The sequence below is a fragment of the Bubalus kerabau genome, chromosome 23 (assembly GCF_029407905.1).
Source record: "Bubalus kerabau isolate K-KA32 ecotype Philippines breed swamp buffalo chromosome 23, PCC_UOA_SB_1v2, whole genome shotgun sequence".
Taxonomy (NCBI): Eukaryota; Metazoa; Chordata; class Mammalia; order Artiodactyla; family Bovidae; genus Bubalus; species Bubalus kerabau.
Genome location: NC_073646.1, coordinates 28,963,729 through 28,982,469, shown reverse-complemented (window position 1 = coordinate 28,982,469; position 18,741 = coordinate 28,963,729). Strand labels below are relative to the sequence as shown.

General features: G+C 42.1%; 1 protein-coding gene across 5 annotated transcripts in view; it reads right to left on the bottom strand.

Annotated features, from left to right (window-relative positions):
• Positions 1-2,976: 2,976 nt before the first annotated feature.
• The window catches only part of CRCP (CGRP receptor component), a 41,209-nt gene continuing 25,444 nt past the window's right edge, over positions 2,977-18,741 (bottom strand). For 4 of the 5 annotated variants that reach the window (XM_055562243.1, XM_055562246.1, XM_055562242.1 and 1 more), the window contains 2 exons: positions 18,104-18,161; positions 2,977-12,488 (listed from right to left, as the gene is read on the bottom strand). In XM_055562243.1, the coding sequence (XP_055418218.1) occupies positions 12,339-12,488; positions 18,104-18,161 (208 nt within the window). In that variant the 3' untranslated portion in view covers positions 2,977-12,338. Of the gene's footprint in view, positions 12,517-18,103; positions 18,162-18,741 lie in introns of all 5 variants that reach the window. The other variant, XM_055562244.1, reaches the window with a different exon arrangement.

Genomic DNA, 18,741 nt, shown 5'->3' with positions numbered 1-18,741 from the left:
ATTACCATGGCCATTATGAGGAATTTTCAATCTTCCTAAACTCATTTTTAAGATTACATTGGAGGACTCTGATTTTAAAATTAAAACAAATGGTATATTTATTTTTGTTAGTACCAATAAGCTTTCAAATACACTCAATACTCTAAAATTGCTTCTCGGCAAGGTACTGTTTCTAAATTGGCAGACAGAACCAAAAAGCTAGATTAAAAACAAGAACAAAATGACTTCTGAAACCTCCTACTTCTTATGTTCCCCTCCCTCTAAATTCTTTGTCTTAGGGCCATCTTGTGTATCTTCTTTGGCTCTTCTGTCTCAGGACTCCACCTTGTACTCTGGCCCCACCCCCAATGCCATCTTCCATCTGTCCTCTGTGAAAACCAGCCCCTTTAAAACTGAACTATCATCTGAGGATCCAAATGTTAAACCCCTAGTTACTGTTTCTAAGTTAACTGGAGCAAATAAACAAGAAAGAAAGATTTAAACAGCAATTGCCTTAGATTTTTGGTATTTCTGTCTGTTGAAGGGTTTTGGGAATTCATCCATCCTGTTCAAAAGGGGGAATCTTTGTTTTAAAAAAGTTCACCTTAAGGAGCACTCCTAAAAGAGAGGAGTCCAAATCCTTAGGGATCCAATGTAATGCATTCTTTGATTGATTTGCAGAAGCTTCTAAAAGGCAAATTGACTTCATAAAGAGCTCTAAAAGCATCCTTACAGTATGCCAGAAACACAATTTGGATCTAACTATTCTTTTGAGTTTGATCTGAGACACGGCTGAAATTTAAAACAAACCGAGAGGGTCCCTGTTTCCTTCTGTCTGTATTTTCATGTGTCTGTATGTGTGTGTGTGTATACATGTGTGTTATAGATGTGATTTTTTCATTTCCTACCTGCTGATGGTATTGCTAAAATTGATCTGCAGAAGAGCTCTATTTAATTGGCTTAAAAACAAACAAGCAATGGGACTTCCCTGGTGGTCAATGGTTAAGACTTCAAGCTTTCACTGCGAGGGGTCAGGGTGGGGGGATGGGAGTTGATCCCTGGTCTGGGAACTAAGATCTCACATGTCACAAATCACAGCCAACAAAACCAAACCAAACCAAAAACAACCCAAAGCATTTATACCAGTTGAAATATAACAGACTGGATCCAGCACTTTTCAGGTTTATATGATCTGAGATTAATTTTGGCATATTAAAGCAAGTTTGGAGTTTTTAAGTAAAACAAGCATATCTTTAGAGCTATCAACACTGAAAATAATGCAGGCATACAACTTTTATTCTCCTTTAGTTTACTGGTCAGGTAAGTTCATGTTATCTTTGTTACAAAACTTGTCAGCAAGAAAAGTAACTTGGTATGATAAAATTTTTGTGAGTGATCTAAACAAGTAAATTGGATGTGAATGAGATAGAGGTTAACAGGCATTGCTTTTAGGTAGCTTCCTCCAATCTTTTTGAGGAATGTTCTTATGTACTTTTTTTCCTACTTTTTTTTTCTTTTGTTTTCAGTCCCTATAAGAAAAGAGAAGAATTTTCAGTAATGCTTTTCAAACTACAACTGGTAAATCAATGAATCATGAGATTGAGTGGAGGCACAATATGCTATCTGTTTAAAAGGAACAGACTAGAAAATTATGAGACAACATTGCACATAATAAAGATAAAAATTGCACCATAAAACTTTTTTTCAGTTACATATATATGTCCATATGCTGTTATAAACTGTAGCTTTCACTGTTTTAGTAAAAAAAAAAAAAAATTTAAGCTTTGACCCAGAGGACAGGATAGACTGAGGGACTGACTGCTCCCCATTCCCATTTGGACTCAAGAATGCTGACACCAAGGATGAAGGGAAACTTGTTATACTGGGTTGATCAAAAAGTTCCTTTGGTTTTTAAGTAAAAATAAGACACATTTTTCACTTTCACCAAGAACTTTATTGAATATCATATTCACTGTTTTGTTCCATAACCTGCTGCCATTTTCCAGGCAACTTCATAATTCCACCTTTCCCCAACTTTTTATCTTTTTGAGCAAAGAACTGTTACAGGTGCCTTTTACTCTAGGAAGCTGAAATTTTTTTTGCCATTAAGATAATTTTGAAAAGACCAAAATAAATGGAAATCCAAAGGTGCAATGTCTGGTGAACACTGCAGATGAATCAGAACTTCCTAGCCAACCTGACCAGTTTTTGCCTGGTCATCAAAGAAACACGGAGTTTTACGTTACCTTGATGGAAGATTGTGGGCTTTCTGTTGACTAATTTTGAACACTTTTTGTTGATTGCTGCTTTCAGTGGGTCTAATTGGGAGCAGTACTTGGTGGAAATAATTGTTTGGTTTTACAAAAGGAGTTCATTATAGAGGACTCCTTTCCAATCCTACCATCTTCCAATATCACTTCTTTGGATGAAGACTGGCCTCTGGTGAGGTTGGTGGTGGTTCATTTTGCTTGCCCATGATCTCTTCTGTTCCACGTTATTGTACGGTGTCTACTTTTCATTGCCCATCACAATTTATTTTAAAAATAGAAAGTTTCTGCCATGTTTCAGTAGAATCACATGTGGAAATATGGTCAAGGTTTTTTCCACTTCACTTATGTAGAACCCAAATTTATCAAAGTGATTAACACAAACAAGCTGGTGAAAGTGATTCTCAATGCTTGATTTGAGTATTTTGAGCATGTCAGCTATCTCTCAAGTGGTACAATGCTGACTGTTCTATTAATGTCTTGACTTGATCAGTATCAACTTCAACTGCTCTACCCAACTGTGGAGCATCATCCAGTGAGAGATCTCCAGCCTGAAACTTCACAAACCACTTTTGACATGTTTGATCACTCACACCACCTTCTCCATATACTGCACAAATCTTTTTTGTGTGTTTCAGCTGTGTTTTTCTCTCTTGAAATAATAAAGCACAATATGCTGAAAATCTTGCCTTTTTCTTCCACCTTCAATATTAAAACAGCTATACAAAAATTTACTACTTTTGATAAATTTTTAATGCACACAAGTATGACAGGTGTAATAATATAATCTAACAAAACTGTTTCAAATGAAGTTAAAAACAACTGTTACTAGAGCCATCATACAGAAAAAAAAATCTAAGGAACCTTTCAGCCAACTCACAGAATCTGATCACCAAAGCATGACAAGCATGACTGAATGGTGGGCTGTCCCACCGTCTTTCCTGTGCCCCATCTTCCATCTAAGCTGCAGAGTCAAGACATTCTAAAAATTCCATTTCCCTGACCCCACTGCAGCAGAGCACCAGACGGTAGTCAGCATCCACTCATCAGGTGCTGTGGTCGACTCAAGATTGCTTGCATCCCTAACCCTAACTCTACTCCTCCCACTGAGAAAGTGAAAGTCGCTTATTCGTGTCCAACTCTTTGTGACCCCATGGACTATACACTCCACGGAATTCTCCAGACCAGAACACTGGAGTGGGTAGCCTTTCCCTTCGCCAGGGGATCTTCCCAATCCAGGGATGGAACCCAGGTCTCCCTCATTGCAGGCAGATTCTTTACCAGCTGAGCTATCAGGGAAGACTCCCACTGAGTGGTGGAATCTAATTCCTCTTCCCTGGAATCTGATCTGGCCTTGGGTACTTGTTCAGCCAAAAGAATGCAGCAGCAATGACCTTCTCAAACTCTGAGTGCAGTTCATGAGAGGCCTTGCAGCTTCCATCTAGGCCACCCTCTTGGAATGCTTGCTCTAGGGCCTTTGTCATGTGAGAAATCTGACTGCCCTGGGACAACCATGCTGTCTGTGACCCAAACATTGTGAAGACCCTGGAGGATGAGAAAGTATGTGGAAGTGCTCATTACAGGCATGAAGAAACTGTCCTGGAAAGAAATCTTTCAGCTGTAACTGCTTCCAGCACACATCAGAACCACCCAACCAAGCCCTCTCCTGACTCACAAAATTATGATCAAAATAAAAGTTATTTAGGCCACAAAGTTTTAGGGTACTTTGTTACATAACAACATTAACAGAAGAGATTTTTCTTCTCAAAACTTGCGTTTAGAATTGGGTTAAGCAGAGAGACAGTGGCATGCTTTGCTCTTAGGGTGTCTTGAAGTAGATCTCTGATAAACAGGGTACTTTATTTCAGGCCTCCACCCTCACAGGTGTCAGAGTAGGGCAAGTTCTAGGACAGGACACAGGAATCAAGAGCCATTGCGCTGAGAGAATCCAAAGGCTAACACTAAGGACCACAGGAGAGCCAGGAAGAGCTTGGGGTACAAAGTCAGAAATGAAGCAAGACAGATAAACGCAGACAGCTAACATCTGCTGGACACTGACTATGTCAGGAACGCATCAGCACTCTGTGAACATGGTTTCATTTGATAGCCGCCCCCACTACTATCCCAGGTTACTCTGATTACTCACATTTCATAAATGAAGAAATCAAGGCACAAGAAGTTAAGTAATTTCACAAAGTCCTACAATGGGTAAATGGCAGAGCCTGGATTCATCTGGCCCAAAGCTGGTACTCCTGCTAGCCACTCACCAGCATGGCTCCCAAGAGCCAGGGCCAGGTCACTCAAAGGAGGACAAAAACCAATTCTTAAAGAATTCAGTTATAAGAGAGGGTTGGTAATCCTCCAGACAAGGAGCTAGGCGAGATGACCCCAGCTGACAGGACAAAGGGTGAATCCCCGGTGATGGAGGTGAGTATGGGCCTGTTGGAGATGCCCAGTTATAGCTGGAGAGGTGAGTGTCCATCACGAAGCCTGAGCCAGGAGGGCACCTGGGTCTGAGGCACACACCTGCCTCGTGCATCCCTGCGATCATCTACCAGGCTTAGGCTGCTGTCAGCCCTGGAGTCAGCCTCCCATGGTGGAGACCTGCAGACACAGGTTCAGCACCTCCTCTACCAACCTCATGTGATCCTAACCCAGTAGAGCTTGTTTGTGGCTCCATTTCTGACCGAAATCCCTCCTGTGGCCTCGCCTGCTTCTGGTGACTTCTCCCTCCTCCTGGCACTCAAACCATGGCTTCTCTCCAGGTTTTCTGGATAAGCATGCCGTGCCCTGGCCCTGACTCCATGGTCTTCCTATGACTCAGGGCTCTGGCTCCCTGCCCAGGACCCCACCCTCCCTATGTTCTGCTCCTCCCAGCTAAGGCCCCAGAGGAGGAAATAATAGGAATGTTTACCTCAGAGCTGCTAGCTTACTAAGACCCTCCACCCTTACCACTGAATCAACAACTTGGGCCTTCTGGTTCTGTGAACACAGCTACTGACCCAACCACACCTGCAGAACACTGAGGATACACAGTGACCCACGAAGCTGCAAGCAGGGGATCAGCCTGAGTGGCTGGTACTCCATCAGGGAACTGGCTCCTCACTACAGAACACACCCAGCGGCCCACAGCCCACAGCCCTGAAGTCTGCTTGTCCTACCCTGTCTCGAGGTTGAGGGTGTTCAAGCAAAAGGAAGGAACATCAGAAACAGGCTTGCTCAACAGACCTGATGCCTGGAGTCCCAAGTCTTGAGCTAACACTTGCTTCCCAAACTCCAGCACACGAGCTTTAGTTCAGTCCAGAGTCTGCTCCCATTTCTACTCTCACTAGGAGCCCTTCCAGCGTTGTTTCGGCTCTTCAGCTTTAGTCCCCTCGTCTGTGACAAAGGGAATAATGCATGGTAAGCACCTAGGGCAGTATCAGGAGCACAGCTGATGAACAAAAACAGCAGCCATTGATTCAAGAAAGAATCATCAACAGATGCTTAAGTTAATGAGTGAAAGTCTGATGAAGAACAAGATAGCTATATAATCTTAAAGATGTTGTCGCTGTTCTTGTTTAGTCAACTAAACCATGTCTGAATCTTCTACGACTCTGTGGACTGGAGCCCACCAGGTTCCTCTGTCCATGGAATTCTCCAGGCAAGAATACTGGAGTGGGTTGCCACTTCCTTCTCCAGGGGATCTTCCTGATTCAGGGATCAAACTCGCGTCTCCTACACTGGCAGACAGATTCTTTACCAGTGAGCCACTTAAGCCCAACTTTAAAGTAGCTCTACACAAATTACTTATTAAAGGGAAAATAATCAAAGGACACTATCAAGAGACTGAAAAAACCCACAAATGAGAGTAAATATTTGCAAAGCATACATACGACAAGGAGTTAATATTCAGAATAAAGAACTAAACTTCTACAACTCAACAACAACAAATCTAATTCAAAGGACTCAAATAGACATATCTCCAAAGAAGAAATACAAGTGTTCAATAAGCTCAAGAGAAGATACTCAATATCACTAATCACCGGGGAAATGCCAATCAAAACTATTATGAGATACCACTTAAAATCTATTAGGAGAGCTATCATTAAAACAAAAGCAAAACAGAAAAACACGTATGTTGGCCAAGGATGTGGAGAAACTAGAATCCAAGTGCACAGCTGGTGGGAATATAAAATGGTGCTGCCACTGTGGAAAGATGGAAAAGGCACTGTGACAGTTCTTCATCAAGTTAAAAACTGAACGGCCATATAAATCCAGCGACTCGACTCCTGCATTTATACTCAAAAGACTTGAAAGCAGGGATTCAGATACTTGTACACCAATGTTCAGAGGCAGAAACAACTGAAGTTGTCCACCAATAAATAAAATGGATCAACAAAATATGATGTATCCATACAATGGAATCTTAGCCATAAAAGGAGATTCTGATGCCTGCTACAGCACGGATGTAGTGAACACTGTACTTGGTGGAATAAGGCAGACACGGCAAGAAATATTTTATGATTCCACTTGCACTAAGTACTCAGAATAGGCAACTTCACAGAGACATAGAACAGAGCTCACCAGGGGCTGCAGAGAGAAGGGTAGTGGGCTGTATTGTTTAATGGTGAGTTTTAGTCTGAGGTAATAAAAAGTGTTGTCAAACTAAATGGTGATGATGGCTGCACAACACTGAATATACTGGGTTGTTAAACTTAAAATGATAAACTTTATATTTTACCATCATTTTTTAAACATAAAGGGTGCTGCAGTCGTGTCCGACTCTGTGCGACCCCACAGACGGCAGCCCACCAGGCTCCCCCGTCCCTGGGATTCTCCAGGCAAGAACACTGGAGTGGGTTGCCATTTCCTCCTCCAATGCATGAAAGTGAAAAGTCAAAGTGAAGTCGCTCAGTCGTGTCCGACTCTTAGCGACCCCATGGACTGCAGCCCACCAGGCTCCTCCGTCCATGGGATTTTCCAGGCAAGAGTGCCATTGCCTTCTCCGAACATAAAGGGGACTCAGGTCTGAAGCAGTATGAAGTCCCTTTGAACTCTCTAAACTGACTGGTGAGGGCTTGCTTGACAGTGGCCCACACTGAGAAGACACATGTGGGATAAAGTTAAAATTGAGCAGAACAGGAACAACAGACAATGAAAGAAGAGGTTTGATTTCAGGGTCTTTAAGGGCTCGGCAGTAACATCTGGGGCTTGCAGGCTATGGGGTCCATGGTGCAACTTCTCAATTTCACAGGTTTGGCCTGAGAGTAGCCATAAACATACATAAGTGAATGAGAAGGGCTGTGTTTTAATAAAACCTTATTTATAAAAAATAGGAGGCTTCTGCCAATCCTTGGTCTAAATAAAAGTGTGGGAGGGGAAGACGGTCGGCAAGGCATCATATTTTTTAATATTATATGAACACAACAAAAGAGGGAGCCCTGTGAGGTTAGGAAAACCATCCTGAACCACACAACTCCTTCTAAAAATTCCAGGAAACTAATTTCATATAAAAATAAACAGCAGAAAATTACTAAGGTCAAATCTCAAAGTTATTATTTAAAAAAAGACAGAAGTATAACATTTCTGTAAGATGAGACCACACCAGAAATACATGCATACAAAATAGCTCTAATTACAACCAACTATTTTAAAACTAGCTAAATATTAATAAGAAAATTATATATGACATGAAAGAACCGCGGTGAATGGAATTAGAAAAACTTGTAAGAGTTTTACTTTACTCAAAGTAACACTTAGAAGTAAAAGGGGAAAAGATTAAGACTAAATTAGAAGAAACACAAGACCAAATAAATGCAATTTTAAAATGCCTTTGGGAAAACAGGAGGAAAATTTTTCAAGAAATCACAGAAGACAGTAAAATGATTTGAATGAAAATGACAATATGGCAGATTAGCAAAGAAGAATTGATACAGAATACAGAAGTTTCTGAAGCAGAGAACTGAAGCAAGTGAACACAATATTCAAAAATCAAGAAAATATACATTAAAAAATCAAGGTATACATATCCTGGTATAAAATCAAGAAAATCTGTAAACACTTCCAGGAATGTTCTCAAATTGAGGAAAAAATATCTAAAACTATATATACACCATGCATCCATGTATCTAAGAATACTTAAACCACCAATACCAAGACACATTCTAGTAAATTCACCAGACTTTCAGGAGATAAAAAATCCTTTATGCATCTAAGGGGGCAGAAAAAAAGCAAGTGGCTTATATGAGAAACAAAAGGAGGATATTGTCAGGCTTTTTAACACCAATGCTTGATGCCAGAAGAAAATAATAGAGTAACTGAGTATCTTAAATCCAAGGCAAATAAAATGTGACTCAAAAGACTTTGTATCCAGCAAAACTGACTTTCATATATAAAAAAGCACATACTATTATTAACATGCAAGAGCTCAGGGAGGGCATTCTGGAAAATAGCAGATATAAGCCCAAATCTTGAGTTAGAATTTGGGTAGTGGAAGAAGGGGTCTAGTATAAGCAGATGGCATAGTATAAACAAAAGCATAGAGATGGGGAAACAAAGAATATTTTCAAGGATTGTTATTTTTTTCACTAACTTATTCATCCTTCTGGAGAAGGCAATGGCAACCCACTCCAGTACTCTTGCCTGGAGAATCCCATGGATGGAGGGGCCTGGTGGGCTGCAGTCCATGGGGTCGCTAGGAGTCGGACACGACTGAGCGACTTCACTTTCACTTTTCACTTTCCTGCATTGGAGAAGGAAATGGCAACCCACTCCAGTGTTCTTGCCTGGAGAATCCCAGGGACGGGGGAGCCTGGTGGGCTGCCGTCTATGGGGTCGCACAGAGTCGGACACGACTGAAGCGACTTAGCAGCAGCAGCAGCATTCAACCTTCAAGTCTAAACATTACTTTCTCAGAGAACCTTCCCTGATCCTACCAGACTAGGTCAGGTTCTCTGTTACGTGCTCTCTTAGCTCATTCTTGTTTCTAATTTGAACCACTGTTGTTATAACAAAATAATGAATTGTGAAACTGGTCATTTACCATCCCCTCCCCTAGAACATAAAGCTTTCTGAAGCCAGGGACTCAGGATGACAGAGTCACATCATAATCCCACTGCCCAGCCCGAAGCCTTGCATCACAGTCACTCAAAAATGTGCTGAGTTAATGAATGGGTGGATCCACTTAGCTGGAATGGAGGGTTGTACACAAGACTACAAAAATTGGGAATTTTACTGGGAATCAGATTGTGAATGACCTAGAAAGCTAGGGTTAAATGCTTAGATTTTTATTCTTCTTGCTTTTTAAATTTAAAAACAGTGATGATTTAGCAAAGAATATACTGGAGGATTAAGTCTCTCATCTCTCACTAGGGTATAAACTCGAGAGCTGGTGTGCTTCCACAATGACTGATTAGGAAAACAATACCCATTATTTTATAAACGAGCCTTTAATAAATGTCAAGTTCTCTGAGGTGGTAGTGGGTACCTTTTAAGCAAAAAGAGGCAAGGCCAAAAAGTTCGTTCCATAATGTCTTATGGTAAACCCTGAATGAACTTTTTGGCCAAGCCAATATTTGGCTAAACACTCTGAATTAACTTCATCTTTCAAGGGCTCAGTAGCACTTTCTTAAAAGATCAACTTCCCTCAGTGCTGTGTCTCCCAGAGTGACTGGATTGGGTGTCAGTCTCTATGTTTTGGGACATAATTTAATTATGGACTATACCTTTAATAACTTTCAGAGGCCAAGGACAACATGCAAATAAGCACACATTTTTTTTCTTTTTAAAGAATAAAACAGCCACCCAGTCAAAAACTGAAGCGCACAGAATGATATAAAGTGAAAAGCAAGTCTCACAGACTCCCAGCTCTCCTTCCCAGATGATCCTGGTTCAGTTTCTTGTGTAAATTTTTATTTCTAAAATGTTGTTATTAACGCAATAGGAAAATTACACAGTCCATATTTCTTATGAAGGTTCAATCTTCTAGATCCTGTTTGACCTAATCAGAGGCTAAATTCAGGTCCCAAATAAAGAAACTTAAAATTTTCTTGAAATCCAACACAAAACTTAGATCTAAATAGACTCAAGGAAAAAAACAAAATTAATACGTGTATGTATTATTTTTTAAGTCAGATTTCATTTTACTTCTTACTACCCACGGTAAAATAAACTCTTCTAAGATTTTTTAAAATAGTGTAAGTTGGTAGTCATCTGGAAACCATTTATTAACTAATTAAACCCTAAATCCATGCAGAAAAAGTATCAAATGCACTCAAGGTCAAAATGAAACAAGGACATAAGCACCTGTACGCCTTGACAAAGCAACAGCTCCTGGTAAAATTCCTGATATTCAAGAGAGATTTAAAAATAAATGTCCTGTTAATTTCAATGTTGCCCGTAAGCAGATCTCAACTGATCCTTAGATGATGAGGTTAAGGTAAACATAACTGCCTACTGGGGGGGCTGAAATAACCTGGGACTTGTAAGAGGTGGGAAGTAATCCAATTAACAGAAGCATTGAAAATATGTGATCTTACAACAAAATGAGTACCAATTTGAAAAATGTCTATGGGCATTTTCTTCTCCAAATAGAGAGCAGAGTGAATACGGGGAATTAATTTTAAACAATACTCCTAGGATCTAAGGCAACCATATATCTGGGGCTACTAAACTCTCCAAAGCCTGAATATTAACAAGTTCCTTGCATGGTAATTATTCTATTATTTTCAATTTAAAAAACTAATGTAACAGTCAACAAATTCAAACCCTTCTTAAAATCAGCCTCTAGTTCTTCATACTCCATCCACAAAAAGAGCTACGTAATTGTGCCCTCTTTATTTAGGGTTTCTTCTGTTTGGGGGAGGGGGTGGCGCCACAGCTTGCAGCCCGTGGGATCTCAGTCCTTACTACGGATGAAACCGACACCCCCCGCAATGAAAGCACTGAATCTTAACCACTGGACTGCCAGAGAACTGCCCTTTCTCAAAGATGCAAACCATTTGCCCCCTGTGCAAATGAGGCTCACATGGCTGCAACAGGCTGCACCTGTCACAAGGCAGAAACCTGAAGGTGTTCAGAAAGGCAGGTGACACGCGGCCATTCAGTCTTCTGCTGCTGCTGCTGCTGCTACGTTGCTTCAGTCGTGTCCGACTCTGTGTGACCCCATAGACAGCAGCCCACCAGGCTCCTCTGTCCCTGGGATTCTCCAGGCAAGAACACTGGAGTGCCTCTTTTCACCTGCAGTGAGCTGGTGTCCTAACATCGAAGACTAACTAGGGAAACTGCTAAACAAAGCCCATGCCAGTAGAGGAAAGGGGCCTTTAGACCTGATGAAGAGCTGTCCAGCCCGTTCTTTTATTTAGTTATTTTTAAAATATTTACTTGGACATGGTATCTTCGATCTTCGTTGTAGCATGCAGGAATCTTTTTTTTTTTTTCTGAGTTGCAGCATGTGGGATCTAGTTCCCTGACCAGGGATGGAACCTGGGTCCCATACATTGGGAATGTGGAGTCTTAAGCCACTGGACCGCCAAGTTCCTAGGCCAGTCTTTTCTTATATCTATTGTTCTTAAGGAAAAGATTCCTCTAAGGTGAGCCAAGTTCAGTGGCTCACTTTAACTTAGAGCAACTATTTGCTGCTTCACGAGTTTCCAGCCATCTAACAGGATTCTCCTAAGTCAGCTCTCACTCCAGCAGTGCTCTGCATCCCTGCTTGGGAAGCTCCAAGGGAAGCAGATGAAATTAATTAGGATACAGCCCATCAAAGCCAAGGCAAGTATTTTACCAGCTGTGTACAGAGACCTTCCCACAACCATGGCAAAGGCCACAGAAGAAATATTTTTACCACTGAGAGTTCCACAGTCACTGTCCTTTTTGACTCACTCTTCCTCTTTTCAGCTCTCTGCCCTGACAATCTCAGCCAGTCCACCATGTTTGTTCTCACAGAGGCACAAGGATTTCTTTTAAGATTATTTTTGTGGTTTACCCAACTAACCGGGAAATCAGGCCTGTTGGGATAGACGGTAAAATCAAATAAACAATTCTTTGAATGTCTGGGAAACGGCTGCTGGGCCTTCAACTTCAGGAGACACTCGGGCCAGCTGTGCTCTTCTACGCAGGGTCCTCCTCGTCCATCGCCACGTCGTCGCTGGCATTCTGCTGCTGCTCGGCCTCTGGCCCCGCGGGGAGGATGCTTGTGACGGTGTGGAGCAGAGCTTCAATCTGCTCCTCTGTCAGCCGTTCCTCACTCTCCTCCACCATCTGCAGAAGGAAAGAAAACCCCCCAGGACTTACAAGGAGCCTCACAGACTGGGCCCACCCCCGCCCTCCCCTCCTCATGTTGTTCCTGGTCTCGGCCCAGCCCCTCAGCACAGAGCTCAGGGTCTGGCTCCTGAGCTGCCCTGGGTCTCCAGGCCCTTTCCGCTGTAACTCCCCAGGAGGCAGAAGCCTGCTCAAATTCCAGGGTAAGCCGATGTGGCTGCTCCACACGAGTCAGTGAAAAAAGCAAGCTGCAGGTTAGCATTTTTTCTTAAAGAAAAAGCAAACCCTAACAGTTCTCTACCCATCCACCTACACACAAAAATATGCTACATATACAAAGAAAACTCACCGGGGTAAAATGGCATTTTATATACACTTTGGTGTATCACAACCAGCACATCTGTTAACTTCTGTACTGTATCAGCAGCTCAGTTGATGACTGCCCACTATGTGCCAAATGGTTTGTTTGCTTTTTCTAATCCTTACTACTATCCCCACTGACAACAGCTCCTGGGCCTGGCACTGCGTCTTGCACGTCACACCCATTTTTCCTTTTAAACCTCATGACAAGCTCAGCAAAGGGCAGATCTAGAATCCCAAGCCAGACCTGTCCATCTCTGACTCCTACAATCTAACACATGCCATGGGCCATTGTCATCTCCTGGGGATGCAGAACAGGAGCCTGAGGAGTGATGGCTGGGAAACAATCTCCCACCGCCGCATCAAAGATCCATTTATAGCCCAGTTTCTGAAATGGTCCTGGACATCTGAACACAAAGATGAGATCCACACTTGCAAGCCTAACCTCTAATCCTCAACATTAATAAACACAAACACAATGCCATCAACCATCTTGTAAAAGCATCATGCAAGCAGTCCAGTTATTTAGCCACGCTCACTTGCAGGCATTAGCCATCTGTCAAAACAGCTTTCTCAGCTAAAGGTGTCCAGGGTCTGTCCTATGGCATTTCCCAGTAAAAGTCTCTGAAATCTGGCAACGAAGACCAAAAGGAGGTCCAGAAAGAAATCCTGGCAGATTTAAGTACAGCATGATGACAAGCTAGGCTTACAATCCTCAAAAGGACTTCAGTCTGACTGCCTAGCTGCACAAACAACAGTGCAGAAGTTAAAGAAGCCAGGTGACATGCCCAAGATCAAGGTTCTGGCAAACCACTAGCCTCTTCATTCACCTCAGTCCAAAAATGTTTCCACAACTAGAGAGTAACACTGGGTGTTCTAGAATACAGATTCAGAGTGAGAAAAAAAAAAAAAGATCCAGAGTGAACCAATGGAGCTACTTCCCATTATGCTGCAAAGTAAAACAACCACATTTAATAAAGATTCAAAGGCTCCATGTAACTTTTCTACTGAAAAAGAAAAAATCCTCAAAAGCCCACTTTTATTTAATTTTAATTTTTTTATATTATAGTCTTTATTTTTTTCTATTTTAAGAATAATTTTTATTTTTTATTTATTTTTTTTACTTTACAATATTATATTGGTTTTGCCATACATCAACATGCATCCGCCACGGGTGTACACGTGTTCCCCATCCTGAACCCCCCTCCCTCCTCCCTCCCCATACCATCCCTCTGGGTCATCCCAGTGCACCAGCCCCAAGCTTTCTGTATCCTGCATCGAACCTGGACTGGCGATTCGTTTCTTATATGATATTATAAAAGCCCACTTTTAAAATCAGCCATGTAAAATTACAGTCTGTAAAAGGAAATATTCTACCACACACTGCTTCCAAAGAATGAAGGGGGAGAAAGGAGAGATATACCTGATTTGATAATTTAATCTTGAGAGAAAAATGATCTCTATTCAGGAGAACAATGTCTCCCAGCTTATGAATAACTGGCACACACAGTTGCTGATGAACCATTTCCTGCCGCAGGTGAAGAATGTGAAAGAGACTGTTGTGAGACCAGTGACAACCTCCCATCATTATCAACGCTCCTTCTCACAATCACTGCACCAGAGCTTCTCAAGGCCGCTGTACGTAAAGCGAGGACAATCAACAGACGAGTACAAGGAGGCTCAGCACCACAAGGAAACTGATCTGATCTCACAGCAAACAGGGCAAGGTCTCTTGAGACTTCGAATCCCAGCTCCTCCTAGAACTCCATGGCCTCCACTAGGAGGTTTCTATCAGCTCCTCTCTTGGAAACACTGGATGGCACACCAGAGTCCACTGATTTGAACCAGTTTGGTTATATGAGCTCTGAGGGGTCTTTTTAGAAAACCAAACAGGGAGGATTTCCACAGGCCACCTTCCTGCATCCAGTCTCTGGGTCTGACAGATCTGGTTTCAGTTAGGTGTGTTCTTGGCAATAGGGCTGACAAGCTTTACTAACTTTTGGCCAAAGGTGCCAACAGCAGATGCTTTTATTAGCAAACAACCCTCAGGAACAATTATAGTCAGGAAAATTTCTTTCCCAGTCACAGAAGAAAATATGAACTGTATTAAGCAAGATGAAATATACACAAAAAAGAAACTTGCAGAAACAAAAACTTACTAACCCCTCTTGGATCGCTAGAGTCAAAAATAATAACACTACTCTTCAACTTTTCTCTCCAACACAGAAGTAACAGAGCTCAAATAAATGCAGAGTGGTGTCTCAACATTCCAAAATATCAAAGGGTTCAAGTTGTTTAGAATATAAGGGCAAATGAAACGTAAAAAAAAAAGTATTTGAGGGGAGTCAACATAAACGATAAATTTTTTATCAAATGTGAAGATTATATTAGTTACCAGGGGCTGTCAGACTGGGCTGCTGTACTCCAAAAATGTTTCTCACTTAGTCTAAGTTGCCAAGCCTAACCTCCTGCTCTGCTCAAAACAACTAAAAATCTAATAACAGGCACTTCTAGCTATTTGACCCAGAACAGTTCACTTTACCTCTATAAATTTCAATTTTCTCTAAAGTAAAATTAAAGTAATGCCTATAATAAGGACCAAAAAGGACACACATTTCAGTGTTTTATAAAGCAGGAAACTATATGATTCCAGCCTTTTTATAATCACTAAATTACAACAGGCACCGACGGTAGCGCCGATTAGGACCGTGGCCTGTGAGGCCCGGGAGTTTACATTCTGTTGTCAGGCCAGAGGTCCCAAACGGTCCCAAATGAAGACACTAAAGGGCACGGCAGAAGTCTCAGAGCTGGTGGCCTCTCCACCTCCTCACATACAGCAGGCAGTCAGCTGTGGATCTGAGGATCACAACAAACCATGGCTGAAGGATTAACCAGGATAATCGAAAAAGAGAAGTTTTTTGGCCTCCAACACTGAATCCTGACAGATGCTGGATGTTGGGATTACTTCTGGACCTAGGGAGAACACACGGCTGTAAAGCTAACATGGGGAAATTCTCAAGTTCTCTGCACCTTCCTACCTAGGGAAAACCTCATTTTTTTATCCCTTTCTGGTGAGAAGAGACCTTGCTACACACCTTGGTAAATGACTTGCTTACCCTTTATGGCCAGATCCCTGGCTGGGAAAAATCTGGCCAAAAAATGCTGGGAAACAACACAGACAGCTTTTAACAAGGTCTATCTACCTGCGGAAAGGAGGAGAAGAGTATAAACACAGTCTGAGGAGACGTCAGAGACCTTTCTCCTCACCATGCAGCAGCTCAGGGCTTAGAGGAAGAACAGGGCTTCTGAATCACACAGACCACTCAGGCACCCACTAGCCGAGACTACGGTGAAGGCATTAAAGGTGATACACACAGTTTCTGGCACTGAGTCTGGCATAGAGCAGGCCATCTTAATAGCAGCTAATCCTACCAAGTCCTGAGAGCCTTCCGCAGGCTCCAGGATGAGGTCACGCTAATCCTCCTCATCTCTTCTCTCCATCTGTCATTAAGCCATGAATAACATATGTTGCTGATTAAAGTTGGAGGAGACATGACATGTGATCTTTAACCCAGAGGGATGGGGATTATTTTCTTGCTGTTTTGTTTTTTTTTTCTTTTCTAAGCTGAATTTCCAATATAGTCAAAAGCATCAGAATAATTGACGGTATTAGAAAAAAAAAGTTTATTTAGCCTGAAGACCAGTTCCCCCTAAAAGACACCCTTTATGGAAGGAATTCTTCTAATTTAATTTTGGGTGCATTTTAAAGGGTAGAAACAAAATTCTGAGAGGACAATAAAACTTTTAGTCAAAAAGTAAATATCCCAGGACTCTCTTAAAAAAGGGTTTGGTTTTGTTTTTTTTTAAGCAACTCTTAAATATCAGAGGTATTTTCTGCCATTTTCTTCCACATTTTTCTAAAGGAAATTTGATAAAGAGCTAAATACTTCTAAAAGTGATTTTGAAAACTGCTTTATTTTCATTTTATTAATTCTCCAGCCAAAGTTTTTTACTCACAATTGAATGACCTGCCTAATATTTAAGAGCTTAACAGTGGTCTCCACCCGGGACACGGAAGGAAAGCGCACCACACAGAAGGGCCACAACCGCTCAGTCTGCAATCCGGGGCCACTTCACAGTCTCCTCACATCTCCTCTGCCGTCTGCCCTGGCACGCATGCATGTGTGTGTGTGTGTGTGTGTGTGTGTGTGTGTGTGTACTCGCGCGTGCGCGTGCGCGTCCTCAGTCGCTCAGTGGCGTCTGATTCTTTGAGACCCCCATGGACTGTAGCCCACCAGGATCCTCTTTCCATGGGATTTTTCAGGCAAGAATACTGGAGTGGGTTGCCATTTCCTCCTTCAGGGTATCTTCCTGACCCAGGGATCGAACCCACATCTCTTGTCTCCTGCATTGGCAGGCAGCTTCTTTATCACTGAGCCACCTGGGAAGCCCTACTCTGGCTTTCCCAATCCTAAAACTTAATGCTGTGCTTGCAGTTCAGCCTCTTTAAGTATTGAGTTTCCACTGAATGGTTACATGCAAAGGGAAACTAGATGATCAAATGTGTGGTTTGAGAAAGCAAACCGTGATTGTGGTACGGAAGACGGGCGGGCAGCGGCTGGACTGGAGGTAGGAAAACAGTGAGAAGATGACTGTAAGAGCTGAGCAGAGAAATAACAACAGGAATTACTGCAGTGCAGCAAGGGGAGAAGAAAGAGCAAGAGGTAGGAGAAGGAAGAGAAGCCGCAACTGACCGACTAGGAGCTAAAGGGAAACGAATGACTTCCAGGAGTCTAGCCTGGGACACTGGGCCAGGAGGGTGACAGCGTGAGCCTGCGGCAAAGTACACACATGCTCCATTCATCGAGAGAAGAAATACAAGAGGAGGAGGTCAAAAGTGTGTGTGGGGCGGGGGTGGCGAGGGGGGAGGATAAACTCCACCAGAGCCATGCTGAATCTAACCCTACAGAGAAGCAATGGCTAGAAGGGTGTAGGACATGGAGGAGACAAAGAGCTGCCAAGTCAGATCCCCAAATCCTACAGAAGGAGTGACATTTCTCCAGTCTTTCCTTTTCCCGAAGTCCATAGTAACTAGGATCAAATTGTTGAGGTTTCCTTTCACTTATAAAATGGATGGTCTAGCAGTCTTTTCAAGTAATGACAGTTTCTGGCTTGTCTGAGGTCAGCCTTTAGAACCCATTTTACATCTCAGACCCAGAAACCAACCCATCCACGTTCAACCCTCCCTCACTCACCAGCTGGATCTCAACAGCAGTCACAGGCCTGTGATTCAGCAGCTGAAGCTTTTCAGCTCTGTCAAAAGAAAAGTACAGAGCCTTCACAACTCTTATACTCCTAAGGACTTTGAGTCTTCACCAAGCAGTTTAGAGGACACTTTGTCAGATAACACATGGAAGAACAACTTGGAACATGGCCCTCAGTTTCTTCAACTGTAAAATGAAAGAATAAGAATAGGAGAGTCCTCAATCAGTGACTCTTACTCAAGGGCACAAACATGGATTAGAATCCTAAAGAGTCCAGAGGCTTGGGTTATAAGAAATGTAACAGACCGTACAGCTGCAGTTTTAATAAACTGTATTTGGGAAATCTTAATTCAAATTATAGAAAGTAAAGATTTACAAAATCATCTTGGTTGTTCATCACTTACAAATGGTTGAAAATTCCTTTATGAGGTTAAGACTAAATGTTACTCAGACTTGACCTGTTATCTTAGTAAACAAAACCAAAGACTCCAAGGAGACAGGAGGTAATACATGGTAGTATAAGACAAAGTTTTCTGCCCTCAAAGAGCTTATAATCCAGTTGGGAAAAGAAGACTAATAAAAACAAATTTTAACAAAAGATTCACAATGAAGACACCAGTTATCTGCCA